Raw genomic sequence first — 25,288 nt, 5'->3', positions numbered from 1 at the left:
GAAGGACGTGACTGATAGTTTATCTGACCAATACAAAAGCAGCAGAGAGAATCCCCGCCCCCTGAACGTTTCCCCTGTTACAGTAATGACCAGACAGAAGAAAAACAGAAGTGCAAAGAAAATCGTGCTTATTCGAAAATAAGAAAAACAAACCAAAAGACAGCAAATACAAGTAGTGATTTTGAATGGGAACCACATTTGTTTGCATTTGACATTGTTGTTCTTCGTTATGCTTTTTTAATTGATTGGATTTGCAGTTCAGCTCGGCTGGTTTGCATTGCCACATTTTCAGATTTTTTTTCTATCAGGAATAAGAATATTTAAGCCCGTATGTATTATCAGGAAGCAGACTGTGTTGAATGGACTCCATGAATTGGACCACTGGAGCAGCAGCAAGTTAGCAATACTTAGTTGAATGTTGTAATTTTATTTTCAAAATAAAGGCTTTGTTTGTTTTCAGTTTTATGATGTGCAGAAACATAATAACGAAGATAAATTGATTTTGTGCTCATTTAATACATACTAAAGATATCTCAACCCCGTTCTGAGTGTTACAATTGCACCCATCCCTCTTGCCAGTATCAAAGTAATGTTACTCTTTTCAAGATTCAAGATTCAAGATTCAAGAGTTTATTGTCATATGCACAACGATAACATTAAGCAGTCGCTTGCAATGAAATGCTTGGGTCACAGGCTCTCTTATAATAATGCTCAATCAAAATTTAAAATTTAAAATAAAATATACATATCTAAAATATATATATACACCTAAAGAAAAAAAGAAAAACAATAGTGCAAGTGTGTGCAATAGTGCAAATATGCAATAGTGCAAATATGCTAAGGTGCAGAGTTATGACAGATTGGAGGAGTTTAAAAGTCTTATGGCCTGGGGGATGAAACTGTCTCTGGGCCTGGTGGTGCGGGCCCGGATGCTGCGGTACCGTCGGCCAAACGGCAGCAGGCAGAACAGTTTATGGCTGGGGTGATAGGGATCTTTAATGATCCGGTTGGCCTTCTTCCTACACCGCTGGGTGTAGAGGTCCTCCATGGATGGTAGCTCCGTCCTGGTGATGTGCTGGGCAGACTTCACCACCCTCTGTAAAGCCTTACGGTTGAGGGCGGTGCAGCTGCCGTACCAGGCGGTGATGCAGCCAGTCAGGATGCTCTCTATGGTGCACCTGTAGAAATTGCAGAGAATCCTGGCATCCATGTTGAGCCTCCGCAGCCTGCGGAGGAAGAAGAGCCGCTGTCTGGCCGTCTTCCTGATGGAGTCTGTGTGGTTGGTCCAGGTCAGGTCATCACTGATGTGGACCCCGAGGAACCTGAAGCTGCTGACTCGCTCCACCGTAGTCCCGTTGATGGAGAGGGGGGCGTGTTCTACTCCTTGACTCTTCCTGTAGTCCACGATCAGCTCCTTTGTTTTGCTGACATTGAGATGGAGGTTGTTGTCCTGGCACTTTTGGTGCTTAAATTTGGTAACTGGGATTTTAGTTGTGTATGTTTCACAGATTGTGTCCTCCAGTAGACAATAGCAGGTTTTAAGCTGCTCCCATTAAATCACTACAACAAAAATGTCTGCTTTTGAGTATTATGTGCCCATATATTCAGGTATTTTTTATATATCACAAATGTTTTTGCTGCCTCTCCAAGTTTCACAAGATGTACTTAAAAAACGTGGTTTTGGTTGTCCTTCAGAATCTGGATAATGCCGGATAACCATATCCATCTTAAATGATGGCTTAAGGCAAACCCGAACTGAGATCACTTCATATAGGATACATGCAGACTTTGTCCACTTTTACTTGTGTGTGATGTTTTATATTTGTTTCTTTATGTTGTTGCTTGTGATGTGTCTGTCTTTGTTTGTTGCTTGCCTGTAGGGACTACAGATGTAAATTAGCATTTTTGCTGGAATCTGGCATGTTTACATGTAGTGTAAACTGATTTTCATTGACATGCTCTGTCCCTGTCAAATAAATAAATAAACATTGACATTGTTTTATTTGGAGATGCTGTACGTTAATAATGATTTTTTTTCCGATGTAGAGAAAATTATCACAATGTTCAGTTAGTAGCTGCTGTGGAGCCTTTTACTACGTCATATGATCCCTACTAGCAGACAGAGTTCCTGTTATGGAATTATATATAAATTAATTTCACCTTTTGAGAATATTTGGAATTTCTCCCCCACACCTGCTGAGGTTCAAAGTTCATTCTTGATCTTGGAAACTCCACCTGCTGATGAATATTGGTTTAATATGATGAAAACAAAATTGCAGGTTAAATTATATTATGTTTTATTGTATGGGGGAGGTGACCACAGCCGGATACCGGAGAACCTTGCAAACTAAAACCAAACACTGAAAATAATGTGATAGAACATGTGTGACATATACGTCACACCCAAAACATCCTGATCAAATGCTCTTGTGTGCGTGCGTGTGTGTGTGTTTTTGAGGGGATTGTGTCTTGTTGGATCTGAAACATTAGTTTTATTTTGAAGGTGTTTACGGAAGTGAAAGGTTTCTGTGTCACGCTACACGCTAGGATCGGGAGCTGCTCTCTTTTGCAGAGGAATGTCGCTGCCGTGTGTGTGTGTGTGTCAGGACCAGACTGGATGGAGGTCTGACAGATGCTTTGAGTAAAAGATGTCGGGACTGCAGTTTGCTGACATATTGAATAACCGTGAGTATCTGTCGCTGACGATGATGTCAGCTGGAGGAAGAGACCCGGTCGAGCTGCCGCTAAATGTCAGTGAGCGTAGAGGGGAAGCTAAGCTAATATCTGCTGGGTAGCTAGCTAACGAGAGCCAGAGGATAACGTTACCTTTTAGACAGGGCAGGTTACTTACCGGGCTGCCTCATCACTGTTACGAGCCTGTGCTGACCTTGAAATGCCCGTTAGCTAATATGACTTCAGCATTTTAGTCGTTATTGCTTCTAAAATATATAAACATCTCTCTTATCAGCGGCTGATAGCATGCGCAGCTAATGCTAGCCGGATAACGTTAAAGGGAAATTTCACAGTGTTGTTGTTCCAGTGTTCCATTCGGCTAGTTTCTCTTTCAGCTTAAGAGAGGCACAATGTACAGATGCTGTTAACGGCAGACACATGTCTCAGCTGATCTTCATAGTGAATATTGTAACATGCTCTGCTGCACACGTATCACTAAACGACGCTGCTTTTCACTTTTCATCATATGAGCCAATCACACATGATTCTTACTGAAAGAAGTACCACCTGACCACATCCTCAAATGCCGCCCCTGTTTGTGACAGTCATGTTTAATCATCCAGTTTGTGGCACAGAGCTGAATATCAGATTTTCATCTTTTGAAAAGCAAGAACATCTTTTAACATCACCTACAGCTGCTCTGAAGATTTTATCAGATACCTCAGAGACGCATCAGACAAACGATTCTCTGTCAACTCCTCCGTGTAAGAGACCTTTCCCCCTGAAAGCTGGACAACATAAGTCCTTACTCTTTTGATTGACATGACAAAAATAAAATCACAGTTTTGTGTGATATATGAATATGCAAGTCCTCAGTGTAGTGCACAAAAATATTTATGTCACAGTGCTGCTGTTAATATATGTTACTATGCAGATTATTTGTATTAGTTTGGTCAGTGAAATGTAATCCAACTGTAACCTCTCCTAATGCTGTCTTTGTCTGACTAATGGTCCCAAGTATTCTCTTTACTATAATAAAAATCATTTGTTTAGTGTGTTTCCAGGTGATGGTAAATTGTTTCATCCATATGGCTCAAAGACTCTTTGAAGTATCTGGCTTTAGCCAGAACAGCAGTATAAACATATTTCTGTGTTTTTAATCATAGATGTATAATTATTTTGCTGAAAAATGTCCTTAAACGTTACCGTATCTGGCAGTAAATTTCTGTCACATTTTATTGAAGATATGATAATGTGTTGGCTTATGTGTTTGTTTATGTCATGCCCTCACCCTGAAAGGGAATGGCCGTTAAACATAACATCAGTATTTCTTTGTTATTTTTTTCTTTATAGATGATGCTTATATCAACATGGTAGTTCCCTCCACTGCTGACTGTCAAGCAAGAACGTTCGTCCAGGTCTAAGAGAACAACTGCTTAATTCAGAGAAAATATTTAGTAATTTGGCATCAGATTTGCTTCTAAGCATGGACCCTTAAATTCCTCAGCCATCAGCACACACTGGTTCTCTATACCGTCAGTTGTGGTGTGACAAATTGTCCGGGGAGTTCCACTGTACTACCGCTCGTTTCTCTACAAGCTTGTGAAGCCTCGTGAAGATGTTTTCAGCGCTAAAGAAGCTGGTGGGATCTGAGCCAGGCCAGCTCAGGGACAAGAATATTCCAGCTGGCCTGCAGTCGATGAACCAAAGTCTGCAGAGGCGCTTCGCCAAGGGGGTTCAGTATAATAGTAAGTAGTTGATGCAGGCTTCAGCTGTAAAGAATGTCTTTCCCCTTTGTAAATATCAAATTAACTGTTTTCTGACTAAATGAATGAATAATCTTTTTTCCCACTCAAAGTGAAAATAGTCATCCGGGGTGATAGAAACACTGGAAAGAGTACTTTATGGCATCGACTGCAGGGCAAGAAGTTTGTGGAGGACTACATACCCACTCAGGAGATCCAAGCCACAAGCATCCATTGGAATTACAAAAGTAAGTTGGCACATGTTGGAACATTTTACTTGTTTTATCTCTTCACCACTGCTTTGGTTACGTTTCTATTCTGGTTTGTATTTGACATCCTCTGTTTGTGCGTTGGTGATTTATTTCAGTGGCTCCATATCAAGGTAAAAAAGAGACTGCATTTAGATTTAGTTAACCTATTTTTAGAGTAGGTCTGTGTTTTTGTTAGGACGTCCATACCAAGCAAACCTTTTTCCAACACTTATTCTTGTAGAGTTATAGTTACTGGATCCTTATTAGTGTCACTTAACAGCCTCTGTGTATTAATGCTTTTACTCTGTGTTCCTAGAACATGAATAATGAACTGATCCTTTCTGTTTCTCACAGCTACTGATGATGTCGTCAAGGTGGAGGTTTGGGACGTGGTTGACAAAGGTGAGTGTGAGACACTTGACGTTCTACTGAGGCTGACCTTGCTTTAAGAAGTTACACCCTTTACCTGTCGACCTGTTTCAGTATTTCGTGACATCAAATAGATGCTTTTCCCCCCCCCTCAGTGTTGATGTTGTCTTATGTTTTTTGCACCTCTCTTGCACTCATCTCAGGCCAAAAATATCCTCTTCCTGAAGGTGTAGGTGAGAGCCACGATAGTGTGTAGAAACTAAACTTGATTGTGTGCCGTGGGCTTGCCCTGCCTAGTTTCTCTCTTATCTAAAAGTCAATATTCTAAAGGTTTGACTATTTCCAGGTTTGCTGTGTGGCTATTTGTCACAGTTTGTCTTTTTTTGCGCTTTGTATGTAGAGAGCATAGGTGTCTGCACAGTGTGAGCCAGCAGCCGGTATTTAGAGGATGAAGTTTGTTGGAATTAAGCTGAAAGTTGCTTTTCCTTAAGAAAAGCACCTGTGCTGCTCTGCTTGCTTAACTCATCATAAAGTAACCAACAACAAACTAAGCCTTGATTGTGAGCTTTTCCTCACCAGCTCAATTAAATGTAACTCTTTTTTTCAGGAAAAGGCAAAAAGCGAGGAGACAACTTGAAACTGGAGAATGAGCCCCAAGAGGTGACTATCACATGACTGTCATGTGTTCAGGCAAAAAAGGCTCACTTAAAGTATGTGGGTCAGTAATGGAATTAACCAAAGAGCCCTTATTGGATCTAAACAATAATATAAGTTGTCAAAACAAAAGTATAATGTTTCCTTTGTATATATTTTGTGATTAATCAAGTTAGCTTAATAATAATATATCTGTGTTGTAGTCAGATGATGTGGCCCTGGATGCTGAGTTCCTGGATGTATACAAGAACTGCAATGGAGTCATCATGATGTTTGACATTACCAAGCAGTGGTAAGACTCGTCTGTCTGAACTGTTGTTCCACTACTGTCTCATCAGTGAGCTCTAATGCTACAATATGCATGGACAGATTAGGTTTCAGTGGCTGTGAAGCTCAGAGCCTCCAGTGGTGCGTTTTCTTCAGCTTCAAAGGCTAAACCTTGAAAAGACATTTCAGCGTTCCTATTTTAAGCATCCTAAAGGAACTGGATGAGATTTTTTTTTTTTTAAACACTTGCATGTCTTAAGAGACATGCACCAATATTGAATTAAATATATATTGGTTTCCATGTGTATTTTACTATATACATTCAGAAATATTTCAATAATTCAGCACATATGTTTTCTGCTATTTACACTTTGCAGTCAAATGTTTTTATTGTAAAGGAAATGCAGTTTAAGGGGAATAACAGTGAATGAACATTGGAGAAATTACAATAAATAAAAATACTAGTTGTAATCCTATAAATATATCAAATATCATAACGTGTTGTAAATTATACTGTAAAATACATACATAACTGCACAAGAAAGCAAATAAAGGGGAGACAAATAAATCATACCATGTAGAAAAGAAAGGGCTTTCCGGCACTGACATCTTTTGGTAAATATTATCCCAAAAAGTGAAAACTGTGTCTCGTGGTGAAAGAGCGAGGTGACATCTTCTTTTTAGCAGCTGTCAGGCCAGTTGGTACAATGCACCTTTAAAGCTTGGTGATATTAAGCTTGGCCAGATTATTTAACAAGGCTGGTACAGACACTGGGATGGTCACTGATACTAAGTCATAGACACTGGGATTGTCACTGATACTGAGTCACACAGCCTGGCTGCCATGTTGGCTCATAACTGTGAAACTGGAGGATTGTCCCTCGTGAAGGAAAGTACCAGGGGCCTTCATAGTTGTATAAACTACACAACAGAACACTTGTTTATGCAGTATTAGGTGTTTTTTGTGTATATACTTGACATAACTCTATCAATGGTCAACATTTAAGTAGTTGTAAAAGTTTTAAAACAACTAGTTTTGACAAGCAGTTGTGAATAATCTTAAGTGGTACAAAGGTCTATGGTTAAAAAAAGTTTAGGTCACCAAAAACCAGGAAATCATGTAAATGTTATGGTTAGAAATTCTTCATTAAGTTATGAGTTAACAAATTACACATTTTCTGCAGCAAATGTAATGAAATCAAAACTGTTAAACTTGATGCAAAGATGATGACTTGAAATTCACCCTCTCTCTGTATAAAGACAGTGTTGGAACAGAATGCTACTACAGCTTTTGATACATAATTAGGACAATATTGCACTAAAATATAAAGCTGTGTATGTCTACCAGATTTACAATCAATAAAATGAATCTAATGGATGCTTTGTGATGAACTGAACACAAAATTAAAGTAAAGCAAACAGCAAGTGCAATGCGTTAGTGGGAACTTCGGAAACAGAGCTGCTGTGTGCTATACTATCTGATCAGTAGTTAAAGTTAAAATATTCCTTTTTTATTTAAGCAAATTCCACAGAAACCTGAATCAAGCATCAATTAATCCTATTAACAAGTACTCTGTGTAACAAAGCATGATTCATCACAGAGCTTCATTGTTGTCCAAACACACTGTTGTGACTTGTTCCTTCATGCACACACACACACACACACACACACACACACAGTGCTGCTGTTAATATCCATCAGTGCACCAAATGTGAATTAATCTGCAGTTGAAAATAGTCCCTATCAAACATTTCAAAAATGAAAAAAATACTTGATTTTGACTCGTAATACTTCGGTGTTGGTATTGGGTCGGCAGAGAAGTCAGATAGTACTGAAAGACAGAGTGTTTTACAACAAGGAAAATGCATCAACAGCCTCATATTCTGTATTAACAGTGCTGATATGTACAGTACGTGCACAATAGCACCTTTAAGACCCATAAATTTTGCCCTCATTTATTTTAAGGTTGCGACATTAAGCAGCAATAAGATAACATGCACACTGGCCGAACTGGTAAATTATTTCTCAATGGAATGTGTGCAAGTGAATAGGCATTTAACCTGTTTAAACCTTTTTCTTGCTTCTCTGAAATATACCTTGTGAACCATTTTTTTCTGAAACTTAGCAACTTGTATTGTATTTATTGTAGTAACAGAACTGCACTAACCTGTAAATTAGTGTTTATAGCAGCTTTTTTAAATTTTATATATGTGTAGAAAACATCTATAACAGTCTTTGATAAATACGTAATATATCAAAGTCTCTAACTTAACCATATCAAATATTTTGTAAATAACAAAAACTTTGAAAAACTGTTTAATTAAGAGTATTCCTCTTTCCATCTCGACCTCCACTGAAGTATTTCATTTTCATTTAATACTCCTTCCCCCACGCACACATCAGTGTATTTACTTTGTCAATTGCAGGACATTTAACTACATCCTGAGGGAACTGCCCAAAGTACCCACCCATGTGCCGGTGTGTGTTTTGGGAAACCACAGGGATATGGGCGAGCACCGTGTCATCCTCCCTGATGATATAAGGGACCTGATTGCTGGACTGAACAGGTAGAAATCAGCACTCAGCTAATTCTTCACTCATTTTCAAACAAAAACTCTCTGTGATGGTTAATATGGAAGTTTCACTGACCTGATACCGTGTTGGATTAGATTCATGTAGCTGTTGAATTAAGGCACCGTTATTTTTTATAACCTAAATAACAATTCCATCACAGTGTTTTATATGGTCCCTATAGGCTCCATCAGCATTTCATTATGTGATGATGTATTGACAAGCAGGGGTGGCACAAATGAAAATATAACATTTTAGAGAATGACAGCAACAAGGATAAAATGAGTGAAACTCACAGAAAAGTATTTGATATTAGAGATGAGAGAAATCTGAACATATTTATCCAACTCTAACTAGAAAAATGTATGACTCTTTTTGAGATGTCCTCAACTTATTATTCTTATGTGGATTTTGTTGACGATTTCTCCTTATCCACACACAATTCTTCCTCATAAAAATTCTTTGTACAACAAATTAATAATTTTTCCATATTACTCCCTGTCTATGATAAATAATTTGTTTTCTCAAATTAGCAGAAAGTATTGAAAGACAGATACCTTCCTGGCTCTGTAAAAAGTCCTTCAGGAGCATTGAACAATAGGCTGGCTCTCCCAGGCTCTCCTCCACTCTGCGTGCAAAAGTGTCATTGGGCAAGATGCTGAACCCCAAATTGCCTTAGCAACTGTGCTGGCAGTGTTTGATTTGTGATAGAAAAAGTGCTGCACATAGATGCACTGTGTGTGTGTGTGTGTGTGTGTGTGTGTGTGTGTTTGTGAAAGGGTGAATCGCAAAACTGTACCGTAAAGCCCTTTGAGTGGTCATCATAGTAGAGCTAACAGCTTAAGAGCTAGATATATTATAGATATATTTCTCTTGAGTTGGTAGACACCAAAGATTGAGCTAAAAGAGTAAATGTGTGACTTCTTTGATTCATCAGATGTGTACAAACTTGATTCCTAATGAATGAGCCTGTTGTTCTGGGTTCGTTTGATATATAACAACTAAGGGTGATAATATTGTTTATCACAACCCCCCCAGAAAACAAATGGCCCAAAAATGTATTATGCAGCATTAATATGCTCATTATTTTATTCGTAATATACTTAAATGATTAATAGGACATGTACGCCACATACAGTACAAATATACTTTGATAGTTTTTAAATCTATATAATCTTTGATGATGAGTAAACTGGTGATACTTGTGTTTTACAGACCAATGGGATCCTCTTACATCCACTATGCTGAGTCGTCAATGAAGAACGGCTTTGGCTTGAAATACCTGCACAGATTTTTCAACATCCCCTTCTTGCAGCTACAGGTTATTTTTTTATTTTTGCAATTGTCATTTGTATCATGATCATTTTATTTCTAGTTTTTCCACACTCAACTTGTATGACTGGAATATTTATATGCTTCTGTAATTCAGACAATACAGTTCTGTAAATGGGACCGAATGATAATGAGATGAGTATACAGTGAAGGCTTCATCTCAGCTCCGTGCCCAGGTATTCATGGTATGTGTGTGTGTGTGTTTACAGAGAGAGACCCTCCTGAGGCAGCTGGAGACCAACCAGTTGGACATGGACGCCACCCTGGAGGAGCTCTGTGTCCAGCAGGAAACTGAGGATCAAAACTATGAGATGTACTATCTTTTTTCTTTTTCTCTGCCAGCTTACTGCTGCATGGAGCCCCTACAGGGAAACTAGCATCTTTATCTTGCAGTTTGTGGTGCACACCAGTTAATAAATTGTTCTGGTTGGAACTCAGGGCTCCTTACTGCTGAAAACACTATAGATAGCTGTGCTTATATCCATCTTCCAAAAGTCTACAAAATAATTTAACCAATAGACCACTTCAGTTGATGGTTATTGCAGATTTATTATACTGCGAGTGAGGTCTTCTTGACTAACAGATGTGTTAAGTTATTTGCCCAATGCTTTGTATTTCTTTGTATGGCAAATTATGCTGATCATGCTGTCCTGTATCCCTAACTTAAGATATTATTGCAGGTGAATCAGTTTATTAACCAGTCTTGCTTTGATTTCCACAGTTTCCTTGAGAACTTGGAGACTCGCAGTAAAAGCTATGGCTCTCCTGGTCCAGCCAACGGTTCCTCCTCAGGCTCCCAGTCCCCCATTGTCCCTCCCAGTGGGGCCTCCACGGGCAGCTCCAGCCCCAGCACCCCTCAGCCCCCCATCCCCTTCCAAGTGCTCCCACAGTCACCGTCTGTGTCAGTGTCCTCTCCTCCACCTCCCACGGCGGTTGTTAGCGGGGCAGCTTCACCTACTGCTGAGACAAAACCATCAGCTCAGTCTCCCGAACACCAACAGGCCTCCGCAGCATCTAGTGTGTTGTCCTTCCAGAAACGCAGCTTCATCTCTCGCTGGTTTGGTCCATCACCTGCTGCTGATGCTCCTGTTCCTGCGTCAGGTGAGTCTCCTCCTACTAGCAGCAGAGATGAAATGTGTGCTGCTATTGAAATAATTGTTAAAAGCCATTAGTTCCTTTTGAATATCATAAGAGAGTAAAATGTATCGTCACGACAGCATGATTTTAAATTGAAAGGGATTAGTATCGCTGCATGTATAAGTCTGATTCCCTGCCAGCCACAACTTGGAGCTGGAGCTGTTCCAGAGACTTGCAGATAAATTATTTGAAAACTGAACACAAAACTGAGCATCATTTAGGTATGAGGGTTTGAGAAAAATCTGGGTTTCGGGGTCCTCATCTCTCTCTTTAGCAACTCATCCACGTCTCTCTCTACCAGCCGATCAAAAGTGTGACTAAAGTAAATGGTAAATGTACATGCTGCATGTATGTATGTATTCTGTAAGATGGTTTGTTGTATAAAGACTATATTAAAATACTCTTTAGTGGCACAGCACTAGTAAACTAAGGGGCTGTACCTTTTTGATGCTTTTTTAAAGTTTTAAATTGGCCAATTTATGATCCACACTTCACACCAGCAATGAACAATCGCAGATTTAGGCAGTTGCCCAACTGACTGAACAGGGTTTTAATAGGTACTAACAAGACCACTAAAGGAGATTCAAGGTCCTAAATCTATGAGGATGGACATAACTGAAGTGGATCATAAGATGCCAACATTTTATAGCATTGTTCACATACTCAGCCTTTTTGGGAGAAAGTGGGGCTATTAATATCAAGGAATGTGGGCTTTAATAGTGGTGGGTACTTTTTCTCCCTGTATCTTTGTTATTTCTGAAGGTTTTGTTTGTCTACCTCCTGACAATTTTTGTGCTCACAAATAAGAGAGTTGTTTCAAAATGCTGGCTTATAAGAATCTCTTCCACAAATACAGGAAGAACTGGAATTGCACCTCATCCAAGACCTCATGATTTATCCTGCACTTTTGTTAGATTTAAAAAAAGTTGTTAAAAGTTGTACAAAAGTGGGGAGTTGTGATGAGAGCTTTTTAATTAAATCGCAGATTTTTATTAATTTGAACTATTTGATTGCTACTCACATTCATTTGCCTCTATGTTTTCCTCAGAGGACCCTGCTGCACCAGTGTGTCCTCTTAAGGTTCAGAGTGTGGATGATTTTGTGCCAGATGAGAGACTGGACAAGAGTTTCCTGGAGGACAGCCTGCCCTCGAAGAACAGGGTTCCTCAACCTGCACCAGCTCGAGCTGTGGACAGTGACAGGTGAGCTATTTGTTTGTAGTTAATCCTCGGAAAGGAAGAATTAGTCCATTTCATCTTGTTGTATAAACCTTGAAATTAGTGTTAGCTTGTATCATGATGAAAATCATGATGAAAAATCAATAGTTATTTGCAGTTGGGTATGAAATTGTTGAAAAGAGCAGTTATCTTTTTCTTTGTTCCAGTGATGGTGAAGGCAGAGGAAACCCCATGGTGTCTGGTTTCCAGGATGAGCTTGACCTTGATGACACTGAGCCCAGTCTTCCTCAGCCTAAGACCCTGCCTCCCAGTAAAGATATCACTCTAACCAGTGACGAGGAGGAGGGAGTACCAGCAGCCCTCACCATCACACAGGATCAAGACCTGGACAGTGAACCTGAACTGAAGGCGTAAGTCTTTTTTCAGAACAATACAGCTCTTCACCTCCAGAATTTATCAGAATCCAATGTAAATGCTTTGGTATTGAGGGTTGATTTCCATGTCAGAGCCTGGCAGGGATTTAAAGGAAAGGTGTGTGACTTTGAGCATGTTTCTCAAATTAAAACCAACACCACCAGGGGATTATTGCTACTTGTTATATAATAATGGGTGGATGTATGATACAAAATTCTTTACAAAGAAAAACAGACAAAGCAAAAAGAAGATAAGCAGAGATAGAAATTAAAGAAATATCTTAGAAATATCTATATAATCTCTCACTCTTTCACACCGCTAATTTATTAACACTTTGCTAAGTTTATAACAACTGCATGAACATGTCCTGCCAGAGATAAGATATGTACTTTAAAATAATAATTGATTGAATATTTGATTAAATTCATTATGTAACTTAATCACAACAGTTCATTTAGCTTTAACTGTACTTAACTATAAGCTTAAATATTTCTATATTGGCCTATCGCCTACCGACCTAGATTGTCAATACTGGCAATGGGTTTATATCAAGTGGAGCGTTGGATTCAACATTTTCCCATGTTCTAATGTTAAATCAGAATACAAAAATTGCAATAAATCGTAATATCATATCATAATTCTTCTAGCATGGCAATATACATTGAATTGGTACCCATGTATCGTGATAGGATCAAATTGAGAATCCCCCAGTCCTTCTGTAAACCCTAGTTGAGTTTAATGCCAATGCATAGACTTAATTTGCATTTACATCTGCCACATAAAGTTGTGTAAAGGACAATGTAACATGACAGTTTCTGCCTTCTACATGAGGAGTGAGGAGGGTTAATATGTGAATGAAAGAAGTATAAAATTGTATATGTGAAATACTCAAATGCTTTTCCAGGCCTGTGATTCATATCACAAAACCAAAGGTGACATCTAAAGCTCCAGAGCCCAGAGGCCAGACCACAGCGCCCATCTCCCTCACTTTAATCCCAGCAACAGAGCAGCCAGCCCGACAAGGCAAGAAGAAGGGAAACACACCCAAAGCTGAGGACTCTGACACAGACCCTGAGGCCCCTGTCGCCCAGCAAATGCTCTCTTTTGTCATGGATGACCCCGACTTTGAGTCTGAAGCATCAGACACACCAAAAATAGCAACGGTGAAGTAGAACAAATTCACAGCTTCTTTTTACATTTTCACAATATATATTTAATTATCTATATTGTGTGTAAAGCACTTTGAGCTGCATGTCTTGTATGAAAGGTGCTATACAAGATACATTTATTATTATTATTATTATTATTATTATTATTATTATTACTGCTGAGCTTTGATTGAGGTATTATTTAATCTGCCATCCGGTTGAATTCACAGCATGATAGAAAACAGACAGAATGCACATAGACACAGCGACTAGTAAGATTTAATTGCATTTCTGCCACACTGCCACATCAGATGCCGTTTTATTTTCCTCTCATTTCTATATGTAATAGTTCATTTTTGACTGCCCCGTTCTTCCCAGGATGCATTTCCAATCAGGGATGAGCTCCTGTCCGATCTCTCTGATGATGACATGCAGATAGCCAAAGTACCAGAACCTCTGAAGCCCACTGTGATCTCCTTTAAACAAAAGGACGATACCGATCTGTTTGGCCTCGGCATCCAAGAGGAGGCTCCCGCAGCCAAGGACAGCAGCGAGGAACAGGAAGGCAAGTCATGAAATTGTTGTTCTGATGATTAAATTCACTTAATATCTGCTTTTGAGATGAGGTAGTTAATTTTATTTATATGTGGACTTTGAGTGGTAGTCAAAACCAGAAAGGCGCTATATAAATACAAAAGGAAAAGGAAGGAATCTTTGGGAAAGGCACGATTTTATGCGATTCCGATTCTTGACTAATGACTCTCAATTAATAATTAATTCTTTGTTCAAGTGGCATCTGATGCCCATCCACAATTAACAAAACTATAGTTACATAGTTTCCTATCCAAAAATACAGTGGCTATGTGGTACCTGGATTATTATATATATATATGCACCTGTTATATTAATATTTTGTGTTTTGAATAATTTACTTGAAGTCCAAAACATATTCCTTTTCAGACCCAATAACATATTTTGATTAGAAATGGACTAAGTCCAATATTGATGACTTCATTTATATATCACACTGGATGTATCTGCTTCTCTTTCAGAGAAAGAAAGCAAATACTCAAAAGAAAAAAAGAAAAAGAAGAAGAAAAGCAAAGAGGTAAAGTGGATTTTGTTCATATTATACACTTTAAGCAGTGATGTGGGATGTCAATCCAGCAAATTCTGTCCTTCCTCTTTCAGGAGGATGATAAAACCAAGAAGAAACACAAACACAAGAAAAAGGAAAAAGAAGATGCTGCTACAGAAGATGACAAAGAGAAGAAGAAAAAGAAATCCCGGACCAAGAAAACAGAAGTGGATGAACTGGAGGACTTTCTGGGCGGAGGAGCAGGATTGATTAAAAGAGATGATGGGGATTATGAAGAACTATAAAAGTTCCTGTTTAATTAGGAAATGGAGCCACTGAACCGCAACAAGGGACATGGTTGTTTAAAAACTCCTGGTTCCTTGACTTGTATGTGCATAAAGCAGCATCTCCAAGCCATACGCAATACGCAAGGCTACCAACAACACCCAGGTAAAATAACCAAGGACTCTGGTACCTGTATGTTCCTTCTGACTGATTTTCCTAATCTGCACCTCTGCTGTCACTTCCATTCCAACCAGTAAGAAAAGGCAAGGACGCCCACATGTACTGTAGTGAGCTGTGGCGTAAAAAAAAAAAAATTGATTCTTTGTACTTTGACATGATGGAATATGTTGGGTTTAATATTTGTCTTTGATTTGATACATTCTCCAAGTGATCCACTCCAAATTTAGCTGCTGTAAATAAGGTTATCATTGTGTCTTAGTGTTTGTGTGGTTGGTGTAATAATTGAGAGCATGCTCAAAGTGATGACTGACTCCTTAGAGACTCCATACTGTTCATTATTTTTTTTCTATTCCCTGCTTGTTGGCTGAAATGGGTTTAAGTCCTTTAGTCTAGTCTCTCTAAATATGAGCAATGAAGAATAGTCCAGAGTGATTTGATATGAGAATCTTGTTGATTACTAAGAGAGGAAATTACTTCTCCTCTTTGTTCACACTAAGCCGGCTCCATTTTCTCTCCTTTGGTCCTTTGTCCACACTAAACCCATTTTTATCCAAATGTGTTGCTTTCTCAAACAGTTGATAAATCTTGAGACATCTGAGTGTAGACTGACAGGCTGTGGCTGTGTGTTTAAATAAGTCAAGAAGACACCTTTCAGTTGCCTTTATCTCTCTGATGACCTTTTTTTAATTGACACAGATTGTCATTAGGCTGCTTGGTCCGACTTTCTCATTGTAATAGTGATTGCACTAACTTTTAGGTTGAGCAGAACAGGAAATGCCATCAGGTACTTTTAACAAACCGTAATGAAATCACTGTTTACATTCGGAAAATAAAAATCCACAAAAACGAGGTGAGTCATGAGCTCGATTCTATTAACACTTCCATTTACGGCTGGAATTCAAGTGGATATCCTATCTCCTGTAGCCAAGGAGGTTGTTTTTGTGTGCATTTGTTTGTCTGTATGTATGTCTGCTGGTTAGCAGGATTACACAAAAACTACTGAATGGTTGAAGGATGTGGCATGGGTTAGGAGAGAAGGCATAACATTTTGGTGTGGATCAGGGGAAAGATCCAGTTTTTTTCCCACTTTAATGTTATAAGAGCAGCATTTTTCATCTTTATCATTGATTTGTCTGAGAATAATTCATGCATTTTAATGGACAAAATGAGGCATGTTTAGGGGACTGATATCTATGAGTATGTGCAATGTGGTGTAGATCCAAATAAAAGTCTGGATGTAGTGAATTTGAATTTGGTTTCATAAGGAGACTTTTGGGCCTTGATGGATGTATATGCTCTACTGTGTCTCATTCTAGTTTTGTATCAGCCAGACTGTATGTGAAGTCAGGCTCAGACTGTTAATGGATCTCACATTTCCATGTTGTCTCAGTGTGAATGGAAATGTTTTACAAAAGCTCTAACGTGGACACGTATTGTTTTCACACCTTTTTAGAAATTAGCTGGCTTAGTGTGGATCTAGTGAAACTAATAACAGTCTCCAGGCCAGCGTTGGCCTTTGTCACCACCTGAAGTTTCTTTTGCTGCTACAAACTATCTTCCTGCCCTGCACCCTGCCCTCCTCTCTGCCACGCTACACAGGCTAGATACTGTACAAGTCCTCTTCATGTTTTCTGCTGTTGCCTTGATGGAGGTTACTACAAAGGACTGGTGTGCCGCTCTCCTCATGAACCATTATTAAGTGTTCTTAATGTAAACGGTTTGGTAATTGATGGGCTTAAGAATGTCCTACAGCCTTTTTATTTGTTGAACAGAATCTGTCATCCTGTTGTAAGATTGCAGTGAATCACTACATGTGTTTGTTTGTCTTTTTGTTTATTTTTGTTTGATTCTCAGCGGACAGCAACAACACCATTCTTATAAACAGGGTATTATTTTTCTGTAAGTGCAACATTTCCAAAACTCTCTTTATTCTTGTGTTATTTATTGCTTTGGTTTTGAAAAATACAGTGACATGAACTTCCGCTCTTCTCATGTGTAACTTCTTTTGTCCAGACGCCTCAAACCGTGGCTGAGACAGATGACGTTCAGTATCTTCCATGAACTGCATCACCAAAATGTTTCAAATGAGTAAAGTATTCTTGCATCTAAGAAATATGTGTATTTTTAGACCTGTTTTGACAAGTGACAGATTTCATACATTTCCATCTCCCATACACATGGTTACACTGTTGGTTTACAAAGAAATAATATTTGATATTCCAAAGTTGAAACTATGCAGCATTGATCCTGAATACTGTACGCTGTTTTTTTTGTTTTTTTTTCTGGTCTGTCATGTGATTGAGGATAAATGCTGATAGCAGTTTCAAGCTAAGCATGAGACTTAAATGTACAGTAAAAAGAGAATGTATAAAGTATATAAATGAATATATAAATATATATTTGAAGAGCTTTGTTCCAAAATGTTGTCTACACCATGCAGAAACATTGTCCCTGAAATCTTATCAAATGATTTTAACAGGAAAGTTCCGGAAGGGATAAGTTACTAAAAATCATGTTAACTAAAGTAACCATTTAATATTATACACTCAGTTGTCAGTTTACACATTTATATATAGCTAAAACGTTTGCAGTCTTAATGGACTTTATAATGTTCAGTTTGTGTGGATATTGTTAAAGAGGTGATGATTCAACTGTAGAATAATGTCAGTCATCAGTTTGTGAGATCCTGTTGAACTACATTGTATTATGCTGACAGTTGTTCCTGTTATGAAGTAATGAAGTTACACAGCAGCACAGACTACTTCCTCTTAAAATTATATCTTCATTGAGGAATGCTGTATTAGACTGTGTTAGTTTTAGCAAGGTGTTCCTAATAAATTGCCAGCTGAGTGTATATTAGAAATACTGGATTTGGGATATTTTTTTCTGCATGGATATATCTTATTTAGGAATGAAATCCTTCATTTAATTTTCACCCCATGACATGTCTCATCTTTACACTGTGTGTGAGTTTGCTTATGTTTGGTTTGTCCAATAAATGCAAACATTTCTTCATAAAGGCTGTTTCATGTGTCAATTCTTTAAAATTAGTTTCACCTTCAATAGGATTTTGTGAAAGGTCTCTGTGGAGAAAAAACAGGATGTTAAGTTAGTTTTCTGTTGGGATGAACACAGAATAAGATGGAGTATGAGACGGCATCTGAATCCCTCATTGTTCGTAATCACAGAGAGATGCTGCGTTCTTGTTCAGAGGCTCGGTCAGAGCTCTCATTGTACAGCAGTTTCATTGTGTGTGTGTGTGTGTGTGTCTGTGTGTGTATATATATATATATATAATCAATAGATCTGGAATTTGCTCAGGTTGTTGGGTGCTGCAAAGGAAATTTTAAAAAGGAATGTTCCCCTGTGGATATGAATGTGTTAAAATTGACTTTTGTAAAGGTGATTTTTTTTTTTTTTTAAACCTGTATGGCTCAAATCTATATTAAAAATGTATAATATACACTCAGCTGGCAGTTTATTAGGAACACCTTGCTAAAACTACACACACTCTAAACTCTCTGTTGGTAAAGATGGATTTTCTACACCTGATCCTTGAATCTCGAGCTTTTATTTTGAAAAGCTCACCGGCCAGTATCGAGCGCTCTCATTGGCTACTGTGTTAGCCAATGAAACAAACTCTTGTTCGTGGACTTCCTCCTTCCATGTGAGTTTCTCTTCCATGCAACAACCAGCGAGATAAAAACATGGTAAGTCGAAAACTAACTGAAAAATATATATGAAGCGAAACGTATGTTATCGTTAATTCATGTGAATATCCTAACTGGTGTTACCGACACACTTTGGCCCCTCTATGTTTTAATACTTCAGCGAACTAACCTAACTATCCATGTTTCTCTGCCAGTTATACACGTTGTTTTTGATGAAACCATCTCCCAACGAGTGTGTAGCTTTGTTCAAATGTTAACTATCGTTCAACATTAAATCTTGTTAAATTGGTTTGATCAATAAAACTAGGATCATTAAATCTTGGACATTTCGTAACTTAAAACCACACGTAATCAAATACACAGAATGATGATGTAGATGTACACAGTAAAAATCAGCCTGTATCAGCCTGTCTGTCTCACGGAGAACTTATACCATGTCTCATCGGTCACATTTTTCTCTTGAAATATCATGTGTCCAGTTAGAGCCTGAATCTTTTTGCTTGAAAAACTTTGATGTAATGATCTTAATGTAATGTGGACAGCTTCGTCGGGAGGTGAGACAGAGGAGAGAGTACCTGTACAGGAAGGCACAGGAGGACAGGCTCCGAACAATAGAGGAGAAAAAACAGAAGTTGAAGGGAGCACTTGAAGGTAGGATGGCACGTTCAGTAGATTCTGTTTTACTCCTTGCATTGTCTGCACTTTAGGATGATCCTAATCAAAAGCATAAATTGTTTTATTTCCCTCTCTGCAGAAAATTTGCTTATTCCAACTGAGGTACGCAGAGAAGCTCTGCAGCTACAGAATCTACTGGAGTATGACGATGAAGGGGCAGAAGGTTGGTGTCACGATTTCTTGGCGTTATCAACAACATCTCATCACACTGATTCATCAGTTTTCTTTTTTTCCCGTTAAATTATACATTTGTCATTTTGTCTGTGCAGGCATCAGCTCTCACATGGATGATGAGTATAAATGGGCCGGAGTGGAAGATCCCAAAGTCATGGTCACTACGTCCAGAGACCCGAGCTCCAGACTCAAGATGTTTGCTAAGGTCAGGCCAGTTTCTCTGTGGTGACTCACTCAGTTCGGACAGCAGACCGATCATGAGGTTGCTAGACACTAGTGTGATTCAGGGCCACAGGGACAACAATGAAGTCCACATGTAAGGAGCTTCTCAAAGGTCCATGTATCTGTCACAGCTCACTGTTTAAGTGTCTGTGAGCAGGGAAGTGAAAGTTATGCTGCAGACACCTTTCACTCTGATCCCCATTATTAACTGCATATGTATAAGCTGTGTGGCGTGATATCTACAGTAGTTGACAATGAATGTTAAATATTTACTAGAAAACTTTATTGTTATCGCCCTGCTATGTAGTTTCACACATTTCTTAAAAATATTGTTAAAGATTCCTCAAATCAACAATGTAATTTAGTATAGATTATATTGTAAATGGACCACCAAATATAGGATCATCTTTTAGTCAATGCACTGCTGCACATGCACTGACTATGCAAAACTGAAATTTGTCTAACAATTCAGAGTAAAGTTTCTAATATACAATGATTCATACATGAATAATCAATTGGGATTCAATTGACCTTACAAATATAATAACACATACTACAAAATGATTTGCCTGGTACCTGATGACATTCAATCCAGAATATTTAAGAAATATTAATACAAAGCATTACATTACATTATATACAGCTCTCCGACCTTAGAACAAGATGATGACACTAAATTCAGTCCACCAGCAATCATCATAATAATAATAATAATAATAATAATCATCCGTTCTTCAATTTTTGGCCATTGTTAAGGGCCTTAAACAGCCTGAAGCCTGTTCCAGCAAACACAAGGGGTGAAAGGCAGGGAAACACCTTTGACAGGTCATCGCTCCATATCTGCACAGAGACATAATCCTGCATTGATTTGACATTACAACTACAAGGACTCTTAGTGGGTAACATCACTGTTAACCAACCAAGAAGTAATGCTGCTTAGAAACTGCTGTCTGAAAGTGAAAGAAGAACAGTTATCTGGGGTAGACATGTTTCTCTGGCTTAAGAGCCATAAATATACATCAGTTACATGTCACACTAAAGAGCAACATAAAGCCTCATACAGCTTCCTATTTTACTTTCCATTTTCTACTGAACAATCAATCGGTAAAGAGTGGGAGGAAATATTGAACAGAGAATAACATGACGTGCGGTGTGGAACTTGTTACAGGAGGTAAAGCTGATGTTCCCTGGAGCCCAGCGCATGAACAGAGGAAACCATGAGATCGCTTCGCTGGTGGGAGCCTGCAAAGCCAACAATGTTACAGACCTCGTCATCATGCACGAAACAAGAGGACAGCCTGGTACGCACGCCTGTTAATTTACGTTACATATTTATGACATTTGATTGCTCTTTTAAATTGTGTTAACATGTCCTATAGGAACCTCGTGAAGTATTCACCAACCACACTGAAAAGGTGGCCCAGTCCCAGATCACACTATACTAATTATTTGCAGGTTTTTACTATGTTATGTTCACTTTGGAAAATGGTTGAAATTGTGAAATTAAAGTAAACATACAAAGAACAATGATTGTTACACATTAGAACTAGAATTGTGCATATCCCTGAGGTTACTACACGATATTAAAAATAATACAAAATGAGAAAAAAACTAAATGGAATATAAATAGCAGATTATGGTAAATTCAGACAGGATAGAATAGCCATCGGGTAAACATTTTGCAGTAAAACACACAGCGGGAGAAGGCTGTTGTAAAAAGATGTGTCTTAGGTTTCTTTTGAAACTGTCAATAGATGTAGAGCCCTTAAGACCTTTGGGCAGACTGTTACACAACATCATAATGTTCTGTAAATACAGTTTTCTGGACATTTTTCAATGACATAGCTCAGGAACAGAAGGGGAGATTGTATAATGTTTCATTATTTCAGTACTATACAAGAGGTACACTGATTTCTTTAAAACTAACTGCAACACCAGTGTGTTATGACTTCATGAAAATTGATATCCACATTAGCAGCATCGTTATTTTATAAAGTTTATATCCACATTAGCAGCCTTGTTATTTTATAATTTTTATTTCATGAAACAGCCAAGAACCACTTTGATGGATGAACTTTGGACACATTTGCTATCAATAGGTTAGAATGACACCAGACATGCTTCCTGTTAATTTTTAGCTCACTTCTTGGTATGGGGATGATTTCATTTGATGTATTTATACACTATATTGGTTCGACTGAAATATCTCACAGATAGTGAATGGGTTGTCATGCAAACATGAACCCAGAGGAAGTGTTTGAGACCACAAAACACTTCTAGATTCTCAGGGGTAAGCAGCGTTGCAGCCAAATCCAATACAATTGAAGAAACTGGTGAGCTTCTTCAGACGAGAAAAAACATAACATGCCTCCATACTGCTCTTGTGGTGTCATCCAAGTGTCCGCAATCCCCGACATTCATATTCGACTCGAAACGGCTTCACTTACACCATGTTTTAAGCCTAAAAGTCCACTGATATCCTCCTCTAGAGCCGCAGTCATGTTCGCTCGCACACACCGGAAAATCGCACATACTGCACACAAGCTCTCATGGACTTTTAGGCTTAAAACACAACTTAAATTACGCCGTTTCGAGTCAGCAGTTATAATATAACTGCAATTAGTAGTGTATCTGATTTAATTTTTTGTTCTAATATATCTACAGATGGCCTGGTGGTGTGCCACTTGCCATTTGGACCTACAGCTTATTTCACACTTTACAATGTGGTAATGAGGCATGATGTTCCAGACATAGGCACCATGTCGGAGGCCTACCCCCACCTAATTTTTCATAACTTCTCCTCACAGCTCGGCAAGAGGGTGAGTGAGTGCTGGACCTTGTGCTGTACACGAACACACACAAACACAATGCTGATATCTTCTTTCACCACTTGTTTGTGGGTAAAACTAATTAATTCTGCTCACACAGGTATCGAATATCCTCAAGTATCTTTTTCCAGTGCCGAAGGAGGACAGTAGGCGTGTAATCACATTTGCCAACCAGGAGGACTTCATCTCGTTCAGGTCAGTGGGAAAGTGCTCCCCCTATGTAAATGCTACACAGATCCTGTGTTACAGTAATAATAGCAGTAATCCTTTTCTGTTGCAGACATCACACCTACAAGAAAACAGACCACAAAAATGTTGAGCTGACAGAAGTAGGACCCAGGTTTGAAATGAAATGTAAGTATGGACAGATAAAGATTCTTGCAGTACAGAGATGGGTCCTTGCCTGGTGAGGGTAACTAAGAACAGAAGCAAGGCAGCCTCAGCAAACATTTCAACATTTAAAATAAATGAAACAAATGTTTAAACCTTTACATTGTCAGGGGTTGAAATATTTCGTCCAAGTGAAAGTTGAACTGACATCAGATTGCTGCGTCAACATCGTCTCAACTAGCTTTAAATTTCAGACTAATTTTATCACATGTTATGCAAACACAACTTAATACCACATAACTTTGTTATGGTATGAATTTATACTCCATTTAATTTTCAGTAAGTCTGGTTGTTTAGTGGTTTAGGTGCAACCTCCAACTCAATCTCAACAGGTGTCACGTGAGAGGTTGTGTCATCGACCTGCCGTTTGCCATCAGGTTGATAAAATGTTTGCAGGGATGTTCTGCCTTTTAATTAACAAAATTCAGGGGGGTGTACGGATGACTGACAAAATACACCATGTTAACAATGTTTCTACATTTTACTTCTCAACCCAGGATTATTTTTTGACGAGAAAATGCTGCATTTGTTTTTGCCAGAATATCCTATTTAGTGAAGGGGTTGTTTTATATCTAGAAACTGGAGAAGTCAATATATAAGCCAATATAAGCTTTCCCAAATCAGTCAATACCAATGACAAAATTCATGCCTGAGATTTCTTTGAGTTAGTTTTATTTAACCAGGCCTTTGTCTGTATCGGATGTACATTAATTCAATTTACGGTCTGATACCTGAGGTTTCAAACTGCTCCTTTTAAGTCCAGGATCAGTGTTAAACCACCGAAAGAAGCCAACAGCAGCTGGAGCAAGGTTTTTAGTGAAAGTACTTTATCATATGTAAAATCATCACTGTTCATAAACCACCCTTCTGAAAATGTGTTACACATGAGGTAATCATTCAGGAATGAGGGAAAAAAAGAATAAATGAGAAATTTGTCAAAATTCTGTCAAATTTCTCTTTTCTGCTGCAGTTCTTTGGAGATGTTTTAAGTGTTAACATCTGTTCTGTTGTTTAGTGTACATGATCAAGCTGGGCACCCTGGAGAACGAGAGCACGGCAGACGTGGAGTGGCGTCACCATGCGTATACACACACAGCAAAGAAGAGGAGGTTCCTCAGTGTGCAATAAAGGATTTAAAAAGCTCCACCAAAGTTGTCCTCAATAACTGCGTTTTGGACTCGTAAAAGTCTTACATGAGGTTTTGTTATCTGCTGTCAGTTTTTGCTTAAGTCAGCAACTATGGTCACCTTTGTAGTAAATGGGTGATCAGACTGCATCATATCCATCATGAGTGTCAGTATTTTTTAAATAAACTGTTTTGTCAAACCCTTTGTTAAACATAAGACATACAGTACTGACTGTATTATAACTGTGTTGTAATAAAAGTTGTTGTAATAACCTGTAAAGGCGCAATGGTATTTTGTATTGTCTATAGTGGGAAAGAAAATCTTACCTATCCATGTATAAAATATATTAACATATAATCCCAGTAATTATATATACCTTTTTGAACCAGTTTTTTAATACCATTCGTAAAATTTGCATTTTACTTTATAAGCTGCTGTTATCATTGAAACAAAGTGCAATGAAATACACAAAATAACTGTTTACATTAGGCAGGTAAAAAGATACTGTTACAAAGTTTTCCTGAAGTTGTATGGTGTCTAATTTCGTTTCATTCTGTACAACTCTTATCATCGTGGTTTTAAATTTTTCATAGCAGGGGCCTATCCTTCCCAAAATTCATTAGTTCTTACATCAAATTTTGCAGTTATTGTTTCCATTAGGTACATATTCTTTATTCTCTCCTTTCATTGCTGTATAGTGGATAACAGCAGTTTAACACAAGAAAGTCACAATTTTCCTTGCCACCAACAAAAGATGTGTAGGATCTCCAATTCATTTGCAATCTCTCCAACACTTGTTTGTTTTATTTGTATCACATTTTTAAGAAATGTAAGGGGGTTTAAAATATCTCATTTTTAGTTTCCAGTAGAATTTTCTCCACAATGGGCAAATAATAATTGTGTGTTTCTCTTGTCGTT

General features: G+C 38.3%; 2 protein-coding genes across 5 annotated transcripts; both read left to right on the top strand.

The window, feature by feature from the left end:
- Window positions 1–2,534: 2,534 nt before the first annotated feature.
- On the top strand, window positions 2,535–18,302 carry rabl6b (RAB, member RAS oncogene family-like 6b). Of its 4 annotated transcripts, XM_035165901.2 has the most exons (19): window positions 2,535–2,685; window positions 4,027–4,091; window positions 4,181–4,421; window positions 4,532–4,666; window positions 4,786–4,800; window positions 5,024–5,071; window positions 5,242–5,271; window positions 5,646–5,698; window positions 5,896–5,984; window positions 8,387–8,527; window positions 9,747–9,852; window positions 10,073–10,176; window positions 10,585–10,964; window positions 12,049–12,202; window positions 12,385–12,588; window positions 13,497–13,755; window positions 14,119–14,305; window positions 14,793–14,848; window positions 14,932–18,302. In XM_035165901.2, exons 3-19 carry the CDS (start codon window positions 4,292–4,294, stop codon window positions 15,121–15,123), a joined length of 2,283 nt encoding a protein of 760 aa, XP_035021792.1. In that variant the 5' UTR covers window positions 2,535–2,685; window positions 4,027–4,091; window positions 4,181–4,291; the 3' UTR covers window positions 15,124–18,302. The 4 variants fall into 4 exon arrangements, with proteins under 4 accessions (XP_035021792.1, XP_035021793.1, XP_035021794.1 ...); XM_035165902.2 differs by lacking the exon at window positions 4,786–4,800 and having other exon boundaries at window positions 4,027–4,421; XM_035165903.2 differs by lacking the exon at window positions 5,242–5,271 and having other exon boundaries at window positions 4,027–4,421.
- Window positions 18,303–18,884: 582 nt separating this feature from the next.
- Window positions 18,885–24,649, top strand: imp4 (IMP U3 small nucleolar ribonucleoprotein 4). The gene is made up of 9 exons (XM_035165905.1): window positions 18,885–18,993; window positions 19,497–19,605; window positions 19,709–19,792; window positions 19,899–20,008; window positions 21,194–21,326; window positions 22,690–22,844; window positions 22,954–23,048; window positions 23,134–23,207; window positions 24,259–24,649. The coding sequence occupies exons 1-9, from the start codon at window positions 18,991–18,993 to the stop codon at window positions 24,369–24,371; spliced, it is 876 nt and encodes a 291-aa protein (XP_035021796.1). The 5' UTR covers window positions 18,885–18,990; the 3' UTR covers window positions 24,372–24,649.
- The last annotated feature ends 639 nt before the right edge of the window (window positions 24,650–25,288 follow it).

Source organism: Hippoglossus stenolepis, chromosome 9 (assembly GCF_022539355.2).
Source record: "Hippoglossus stenolepis isolate QCI-W04-F060 chromosome 9, HSTE1.2, whole genome shotgun sequence".
Taxonomy (NCBI): Eukaryota; Metazoa; Chordata; class Actinopteri; order Pleuronectiformes; family Pleuronectidae; genus Hippoglossus; species Hippoglossus stenolepis.
The sequence above is the reverse complement of the archived record's forward strand: the minus strand, read 5'-3'. Positions and strand labels throughout refer to the sequence as shown.